This window comes from Spinacia oleracea, chromosome 3 (assembly GCF_020520425.1).
Source record: "Spinacia oleracea cultivar Varoflay chromosome 3, BTI_SOV_V1, whole genome shotgun sequence".
NCBI lineage: Eukaryota > Viridiplantae > Streptophyta > Magnoliopsida > Caryophyllales > Amaranthaceae > Spinacia > Spinacia oleracea.
The window spans coordinates 81,132,884-81,142,851 of NC_079489.1; the positions used below are offsets into that span (position 1 = coordinate 81,132,884).

Here is a 9,968-nt window from a genome sequence, read left to right on the forward strand (position 1 = left end):
CCCTTTACCATCATCATTCCTACCCTTGCCATCATAGTCCCTTGCACCAACGTGCCAAGCTTGATAATTTCGGACCACATCCTCAATTATCTCCTCAATTTGATCATTGGTCTTGTTCATGATGGGACCTCCCGCGCCCGCATCTAGACTCGTCTTTGAGGATTGGCTCAATCCCAAGTAGAAGGTTTGAAGTAACAACCACTTAGGGATCCCATGGTGAGGGCACTCCCTTTGGTACTCTTTAAAATGATCCCAAGCTTCGAAAAGTGACTCGTCTCGCTTTTGCTCAAAGGATTGGATTTTGTGGCGATATTCCGCCGTCTTCCCATGCGAGTAAAACTTGCTCAAAAACGCACTAGTCACCTCGTTCCAAGTGCGAAGTGAGTTGGGCTTGACCTCCTTGTCAAGCCAATCACTAGCTCGCCTAAGGAGAGAGAAACGAAACAATGTCAACCTCACGTAGTCCGATGTCACACCATTGTGCTTGATTGTGTCACAATAGTGCTCGAATTGTTTAAGGTGCCCATGTGGTGACTCGTTGCTCTTCCCACAAAAAGGGTGGCTTTGAACCAAGTTGATCAAGGCGGGCTTGATCTCGAAGTTGTTAGCACTAGTTGTGGGGGCTTGGATACCGCATGTTGCTTCAAATGCCCCCGGTATTCCCAAATTCTTAACCGGGAGCGCCATAGTCTCAAAAGCTTGCTCACTCTCTTCTTCCTCCACGCCTACACTCAAGGATTCGAATCAGTTATGGCTTGATGAGTTAGTTCGAACACGCCTTAGTCTCCTAAGTGTCCCCTCCAATTCAAGGTCAAGAGGATGGAGGGTTCTTTGACGTGCACGACCCCTAACAAGCATACAAACTCAAAGAACACGTGAGTATTGCAAAGGAAATAAGAAAGCAAACAAGAATGCAATGTTTTTGTATTTTCTAATGATAAACTAGTCTCAATGAAACTCAATAACAACGATCGTTCCCCGGCAACGGCGCTATTTTAATAAGGTGTTTTTCCGTCGTTGAATAGAAAATCACCTCACCAAACAAAATTTATAGAACCACTAAACTAACCGGCTATATTGCTATAGCGGCAAGTATAGGGATCGTCCCATAGAAACGGTGGTCATCGAGTTTAGATATTAAGCTAGTTTGAACAAGAGTTTGTTTGAATTATAACTAGGAAACTAAGCTATCAATTAAACGAAATTGAATCAATAAAGGGGAATGCAAGGGAGTCGGGGATAGCCTAGGGAAATCGGGGGAAACGAACTAAGCACTTAAGTAATCATGATCATGCAACGACTTGGTGTATAGGCAAATAGCATCGAATGACGAACCCGCCACCTCTCGGATGGGGAACGCGAAGCGTCTAATCTACGAAAGAGCTTTTGCCTAATCCTAGACTAAACAAACTTGCATATAATAGGCACCACTATTCACATACACAAGTTAGGCTCACAATGTCTTGCCAAACCTAGCCTATGCAATCCAATCAAATCCCAATCAAATAGCATTTGCAACTACCACTCAATTAGGCATGGATATCCTATTACCAAATCATATTTAATTACAACAATCAATCATCAATTCAATCATCAATTTCCCCTAATTAAACCCCTAGATTCTCCCCTTTCCCTAACCTAAGACTACTCACTACACATGCTAGAAACTAGGAAGTTCATGGATACTAAGCAAGCAAACATGAGATTGAAGAATTAGAAAGAAAGAATCAAAGAGTAGAGCATTCAATTGAACAATCAATTCATGAATTAATAAAACAATTCAACTAAACCAAAGCAAAAGGAATTTCAAGAATTATGAGCAATTAAAGAACAAAAGTAAAATGGAAAGAATTAAGAAACTAAGGAATTGAATTGAATTGCAAGAAATTAAGAGAAGAGTTGAAGAAATTACAACTTGAAGCTTCAAAGTAGAAGAGTTTCTCTCTCTAGAAATGCTGAAAATCTATTTTGGAATTCTAAAAATGTTAATCTAAAAACTGAATTGTCTAAAATTAAAATGAAAATTCTATTTATAAGTTTCCCCAAATAGAAGCTGAAATTCGAAAATAAGCAGCCCGCGTAGCCATTCGGTCGCACATACCCTCCGTGCAACCGAACACAGAAAACCAATTCGAGCAACCATTAAGTCTTGTGCGAGCAAACCAAGCGAAGACCAGTTCCTTCGTCATGTGCGACCGAACAAGAATCCATGTTCGGTCGAATGCTCTTTTCTTGGCCATGTCTTCCTTGAACACTTGATTTGGTCGAACAGCTGAACATGTGTGGGCGCACGAATTCCTGTGCGGTCGAACAAAAGTCTGTGCGGTCGTTTACCAAATTGCTCCTTCTTCCTTAGTGTCATCAGCTCTCTTCTGTTCGGGCGCACGAAAATCCGTTATGTCGCACAAGCCATGTTTTGGCTCAATTCTACTTGTTTTCCATCACTTTTCACCATAATCACCTATAAAGCACAAGATGGAAAGAAACTTATAAAATTCATACGAAAAGCTATAAAAACTATGAAAAAGCATAATAAACTACATGAAATCCTAAGCTAAGAGCGACATTTGCTCATCAGAATAACACTAGAAGGAGAGATATTTTCAACTGAATTGTGAAAATGTAAAAAAAAAAAACTTACTCAAAACTAATTACCTGATCGGTCTAGACTAATTAAGGGAGCAATCAATCTCTGTTGAGGGCCCACCAAGAGGACGGTCTATAACACCAGATCCTTTTTTTTTAAGGGTATAACACCAGCTTCTGAGTTACTATTATATAACAAAAAACAAATTAATCACACAAATTAATAAAAGGTTCTTGAATGAGCACATACAACCTTGAATTTCCTCAAGCCATAGATCAGAGCTAAATTCTTCAATCTGTAACAGAACAGAACTCAATATTTTACCTCCGTCCGTACTCTATAGCCTAATTATTTGAAGCATGTATCCATTTCTATTATGAATAGAAGATAGCTGCATAAATCCCCTAAAAAACTACCTATTTTCATCAATTTTTCCTATTTTATTTTATTTCTTGGAATTCTCTTTAAATTGAATCCGCTCCCATATAATTTTCCTTTGTGAGTGAGAATCTGAGCTAAATTTATTCTCAAGAACAAAGGAAATGAATACTAAATTATGTGCACGTTGTAAAATATTAAGGTTGTTAGTTCTTTTCATAGTTATTTAAAAGTATGATAACTCTATAATCTAGGTGTGTTATTCTTAACAAGGAAATAGGGAGTTAAAAAAACATATTAGATTCTCTTTAATTTCCTCCATTAAACATTAAAGCCAAATACTAGAAATAAGTTGTAAAAGAGAGTAAGTATAACTACATAGGGTGTATATATTGAAACTTGTTTTTCTATCACATAGTTTCTTTCCGGTCTTTCCTTTCCCCACCCCAGTACCCCACCACCACTAACCACAACATAGTTTCGAAAATACAAAGTCCCCTTTCACAGAAACTTTGCTTAACAATATGTGGAAACATAAATTTATTTCCATAGAAGCTTAAACATTCTTCTAAAACAAAAGAACCCAAAGGGGAAAACGACTATGGTCTAAAACTGAGAAAATGTAGCATGAGAAAATAAACCTATCAACTCAAAGAAAATATTCTTATTTTCTTAACTTGAAAACTCAAAAGAGTTGAAGAATATCATTTTCTACAGCAAGCAACAAATAATAGCACAGAGATTCAGTGGTTCTCATTGCATACTACACAGAACCACTAAGCCAAAAATTACGAAATAAGCCAGACTATGATACTAACAAGAGTAGAGAAATACACCATATGTTTGAGATGAAGCTAATCTATGAATTTGGCACCTAATTAAAAGCGTCACCCAATACTTTATCCTTAAATTTTGCACTCTTTGGAAGTAATAATTATGCCTATAAGGGTGGCATTCTGGTTTATTCTATCATATTATTTTTAATTTAATTCTTTACTAATTTAGTCATGTTTCCACCTTACCATCCACACATGTGGGATATTGAGTTCAATCCCTTGGAGCCCTTTGGGATTAACTTTGATCTGTTACCAACACTTTCTCAAAACTGATTGTAAAGCTGCTACAATTTTCCTCTCGTGTAGTCTATCCGCATCTTCTATTTTATCTTCCATGTTTGATACAATATGCCCTGCATAATTGAGGAATCATCTACAATTATTCCGTGACCATTCTCAAGATGAAACGGGGGATATGAGTCACACACAACTTATTTAGATCAAATGTACCCTAAAAAGTAATTGATATTGCAACAAATTACAAGATATATATTTTCCTATTAAAATTGAGTTCATCAATTGATTTAATCAACCATCAACAAGTAATAAAAAGAATTTTATAAGTTAAAATGCTAGTCAACATATTCCAGATTTTAACTGCAAATTTCTCCCTTTGTATATTTTCAAGTAAATTAAATTTACTGGCCAACTACTTCTTCCCCAAAATTCTAAAAAGAATATAGGAAAAAGTCACAAATTCAAAATTAAATAATTGTGTTCCAAAATTACAAACGAGAATTTCAGCAAAAAAGAATTAACAAAAACAATTCGTCAAAACTTACTTTCCAGAAAAGTGGAATACAATTGACAGAAATAATGCATGGCTCTCAGAATAATTGAATGAAAACCCTAAAAACTAATAACAAGATCTGGAAAAAAAAACATGTAGGAGGAAACCCTAGAAATCAAGAACAAGAGAGGAGAGAAAATTTATTACCTTTTCGAGATTTTCATCGAGTTTTTCATCTTAGCACTTCTCCATTGTGAGGCGTGAGAGAACGAAAATGGTAAGGCAAGAGAGAGAACAATGAGGCAAGAGAGGGAATATTTTAGTGAAATTGTTTTAGGAGTTTGCGAGGGTGGGGAATTGGGGACTGGGGATGATGTATATTTTGGGCCTCGTATCACATTCCTACTAAAACTGAGGGGATGTGCAAGGCACGTGCACTCTCGACGCCCAAAATTGTCTAGAAAATTCTCGACGACCATAGGCGTCGAAATAAAGCGGGAATTGATTTTTCATCCAGCGTTTACACCCAGGCGTCGAGCTAACCGCGTCTAGAAACAATGCGTTTTGTAGTAGTGATTTATTGATTTTAACTTCGTTTTTGATTAATTAGCATGATTAATTGTTTGATTTCCATACTTATATTGCTTTTCATTTCCATGGCTCTTGAGTATTTTCATGCTAGGGTAGAGGTGACGCTTGGAAAGTATTTGGGGAATTAGAAATGAATTCATGATGATATTGTGATTAAATTGTGATGTGCTGAATAGGATTTTCATGTTTAGCTTGAATAGTAGTTGAGAATGCTAGGATAGTTATTTGATTGGAGTGTTCATCACTAATTTGTCAAGAGATTTAGAATTAGTGAGAGCATGAGAGTTAACTCGTTGATTCTTTGAGTCATGCTAGTTTTGAGGTAACGCAGAGCATGCCATTGGAATTAGTTGGCTATTGTATCCTATCCGAGAGGTGTTGGATGCTACATTTATGGTTTGCCCCCTATGATTCATGTCTATGCATTGTTGTGATTGAATTCTATTCACCTTTTCACCAAAGAAACCGAGTTGATCCCCGACTCCCCTAGTTTATTCCTTCTTGATTCACTTGCTAATTAGTGTAGAAGTGCTAGTTCGTTACAAACCAAATTACGTTTCTCTTCTAAGCTAGCCCGAACTTGTTAAACTCTTGTTCTCCGTTCTCTTGGGACGATCCCGAAACTTATCACTATAATCAATATAGTTGATAGGCTAGGTGTTCTAAAATTTTTGTTTGATTGAGTGATTCTTGTATAAAGACAAGAAAATCGCTTATCAAAATGGCGCCGTTGCCGGGGACAACTGTTGATTTTGAGTTTAGCTTTATTATTGAGTCTAGTTTTAGCATTTTAGTTCTGTTGTAATTATTATTGCTAACGTGTCTACCTAGTTATTGCATACACAATCGAGATAGGACTCGACATCATCCTCTCTTTCCTCTTGACAACGAGATAGAGAGAACGTTGAGGGGCTTAAGACGGATACGAACTCGTTCATCTAGAAACAATACGTTTGAAGCTTTAAGAGTGAGTCAACCCAAACAAGTTCCTTCAAGTCCTACTAGTTGTGAAATCATGGTGTTGCCGGTCAAGAATTTGGGTATTCCGGGAGCCTTTGAGGCACGTGTGGAATCCAAGCTCCTACAACAAATGCCAATTTTTTGATATACGACCGACGTTGATATCATTAGTGCAAATCCTCCCTTTTGTAGAAAGGCTAATGAATCACCCCATGAGCATCTTAAACAATTCTAACATTATTGCGACACGATCAAGCACAGTAGTGTCACTTCAGAATATGTTCGCCTCAAGTTGTTCCGGTTTTCATTACTTGGGAGGGCGAGTGATTGGCTTGACAAGGAGGTCAAGCCAAACTCCCTCACGAGTGCTTTTCTAAGCAAGTTTTACTCCTATGGAAAAACCGCTGAATATAGAAACAAAATCCAATCATTTGAACAACGGAGAGATGAATCATTGTTTGAGGCATGGGACCGGTTTAAAGAGTATCAAAGGGAGTGCCCACACCATGGGATCCAAAAGTGGCTCCGCCTACAAACCTTTTACTTGGGACTTAGCCGGACTTCCAAGATAAGTCTTGATGCGGGAGCGGGGGGGTCCAATCATGAATAAGACGGAGGATCAAATAGAGGATATTTTAGAGGACGCTGTGTGAAACTATCAAGCATGGCACGTAGCAACAAGGAACTACACAAACGAAGGTAGAGGGTCTTCATGATGAAGGAAAGGGGCCGACCTATGCATTGGAACAAGCTAATATCATAGAGAAGCTTACTTCCCGACTTGAGAAACTTGAAAGTGTCCCCTCTCAACCGCCCGTCTCCATCGACAATCCGTTCACCATCGGCCACCCTTCTAACCAAAGGGAAGGGCAAGGTTATTTCTTATAATTCTATGCCTCCTAATTCCACTTACTGCGATGTATGTGGTGGGTATGATCACTTCCCTAATATGTTCCCTCTATTTCATAATGTGTCTTATGTTGCGCATGATTCCTCTTATGAGAATGATTTTGATGCTGATCATGCAAATGCCATTAATGTGAGGACTAGATATGATGGAACCATAAACCCTAGGTTTGGTGAGAAACAAAGTCCTAGAGGTCCCCCTAGTAATGCCAATGCTTACCACGGTTCAAACTACCAAGGCCAAGGCCAAGTAGGTGGGTTTGATTACCAAAACCGAGGTAACCATATGGGACAAGGCTATCAAGGCCAAGTTTCCTATGGCCAACCTTATGGTTATGAATCAACCACATTACAACCAAGGTAACTATAGCCCAACCCACCATGATGGAGGGGGAAAACTTCTGGTCAAGGGCATTATAGAGGGAACTTTAGTGGGGGTTATCAAGGGAATCCTGGAAATCATTATGGAAATCAATTTCCTCCTCCCGGATCCAATGGACCTAAACCTTATGGCACTCAATTTTCTCCCACCTCATCCGAATTTAACAATGCTCCTCCACCACTCCCCTCTCCCAAGTCTAATATTGAAGCTCTTATGGAGTCTCCTACCTCAAGGTCAAACCCCACCAAAGAAAATGTATGCTATTATAACTAGGAGTGGGAAGATTTTAAATGATGGTGTTAAGTCTAGTGAAGTCTCAATGTCTAAGGGGGAAGAACCAAGGGTGGTTGAGTCAAATGATGATGATATTGTAGAAGTCGAGTCTCCCGTTGATAATGTGAGTGATGTTTTGAAGCCAACGGAGGCTGCTCTTTTACCATTCCCACCTCCTAATATCCCCTTTCCTTAAATATTTACAAGACACAAGTTGGATATTCAATTTTAAAAATTCCTTGATGTGCTTAGCAAATTGTATGTCTCATTGTCCTTCACCGAGGCACTTAAGAAAATGCCAAATTATTCTAGATTCATGAGAGATATTTTAAGTGGCAAGAGAGAATGTGGGCCCTAGGATACCGTGAAGCTCACGGATAATTGTAGTTACCTTATCGAAAATCCACTTTCCCCAAAACTCAAAGATCCCGTGAGTTTTTCTATCCCGTGTTGCATTCAAACTTTGACATTTGGTAATGCTTTGTGTGATTTGGGGGAGAGTGTGAGCATCATGCCATATAAAATCTTTGAGAAGCTTAATCTAGGTGACCTCTCCCCCACTAATATGTCATGGAAATTAGCCGATCTATCGGTTATGTATCCTTTGGGGAGGGTTGAGGATGTCCCCCTCAATATCGGCAAGCTTACACTTCTTATTGATTTTGTGGTCTTGGACATTGATGAGGATGCCCAAACCCCTATTATTTTAGGGAGGCCATTTTTAGCCACCGCGGGCTCCCTTATTGATGTACAAGCCGGGCTTATCACCTTGAAGGTGGGAGATATCAAGGCTAGCTTTAAGCTTCCTCGTGTAGAAGGTTGTTTGAAAGAAATGAAGAGTTGCATGAACGTCAATACTATTGATTGAATTGTGAACCATTGCATGCATGTTAGTTCTAACGACTCTTGTGCTCCTAGGTGTGCTAATGAGCTTGCTAGGTTCCAATCCAATGATGAAGAGGTTCATGTGATCCCCAAGGTGTTGGGAGATGATTTTGAAGATGTGACCACCATTCCCAAGAAATTTGGGATGCATTTTGATGATGATGCAAAGGCTACTCCTTCCAAAGTCAAGCCAAAACCGGGTAAAAAGACCAAGGAGAAGCATAGTCAAAGATGGTTTGGTTGCATGCCAAAGTTTGGCGATAGTGAGATGGTGTTTGTGCCCAAGGTGGCCAAGATTTCAAAACTGATTGCATATGAACCCCCATGAATTTTGGGGGCACCGTCAATCTAGTTACGTTAAAGAAGCGCTTCCGGGAGACAACCCGTGTATTGGTGTTCTTTCTCTCCTCCCCTCTTTCATTTGGGGGAGTCGTCAAGCTAGTGACATTAAAGAAGCTCTACTCGGGAGGCAACCTGTGTTTCTAACCTATCCTTTACTTCGATTTTATTATTTTATTGTGCTACTAGCTTTTTTTTTTAGTTTGTGTGCGTTGGGAGAAACTGCAGGAAAATTCGAGGATTGGCAATGGTGCGTCCGCACCTAATCTGGTGCGCCCGCACAAGCCCATAAATTGAATACTTTCGGCAATTTCAGAAGCAGCTAAAAAGTGTATTTTTTAGAAGTTGGGAGATAGAAGTTGTTCTTGGGGGTGTTTATTCATCATTTCCGATTCTTGGGTGGTATATTTTGTCTCCTTTAATTAAGTTTTGCTCTTTGTTCTTGAATTTTCAATTATACTATTTGGTGATTGAATTTTTGGGTGATTATTGGTTGTTGTGAATTATGGTGGTTTTGTTGGTGTTGTTGGAATTGGTTGTTGTTCTTATTGATGTTGTTAGGTGATTTGGTGGAATTGTGGTGTGATTTTGGATTTTTGGAGTTGGGTTAATTATAGTTGATGGTGCTTGTGGTGATTGTTTGTTGTGGGATTTTGAGTTTTCTCTTTAGTGTCACCTTGAAAAACAATGTTTGGTAGGAGAAAGTCCAAATCTTCAAAATCCCCTTCCCGGGTCTAGGAAAAAAGCGGTTAGACCCCCTAATGTCGATACCATGGGGATTGAGTTTGACGATCAAACCTCGTGGGATTATTTTATGGGTCTTTGTGACTGGACAATCCGCCCCACCAGGTTTTATGATGCGGTGGAGGTTGATAAGTTGGGGATAAGGCCGGAGGTGGAGTATTTAGTTCGGAGTATAGAGTGGGAGCACTTTATGACAATGCAGGCCGACACATATAGACGGTTAACCTTGGAGTTCTTATCCTCCGCCCGCTTGAATGTTGTTGATGATGAGCCTCAATTAACCTTCCAAGTCTCCAATGACTACCACACCCTTTCGGAGGACCAAATCAATGACATTTTTTCACTTCCAAAATGACA

The 9,968-nt window shown here is 39.1% G+C and overlaps 1 protein-coding gene and 2 non-coding genes across 3 annotated transcripts; 2 read left to right on the forward strand and 1 right to left on the reverse strand.

Annotated features, from left to right (window-relative positions):
* The first annotated feature begins 208 nt into the window (after positions 1-208).
* Positions 209-311, forward strand: LOC130471160 (small nucleolar RNA R71). The gene has a single exon (XR_008931823.1). It is a non-coding gene; the product is annotated as a small nucleolar RNA R71 (small nucleolar RNA).
* A 6,178-nt stretch (positions 312-6,489) lies between these two features.
* Positions 6,490-6,595, reverse strand: LOC130471040 (small nucleolar RNA R71). Its single transcript, XR_008931734.1, has one exon. It is a non-coding gene; the product is annotated as a small nucleolar RNA R71 (small nucleolar RNA).
* Positions 6,596-8,154: 1,559 nt separating this feature from the next.
* LOC130469811 (uncharacterized) lies at positions 8,155-8,511 on the forward strand. Its single transcript, XM_056839302.1, has one exon. The coding sequence runs from the start codon at positions 8,155-8,157 to the stop codon at positions 8,509-8,511; it is 357 nt and encodes a 118-aa protein (XP_056695280.1).
* Positions 8,512-9,968: the final 1,457 nt, after the last annotated feature.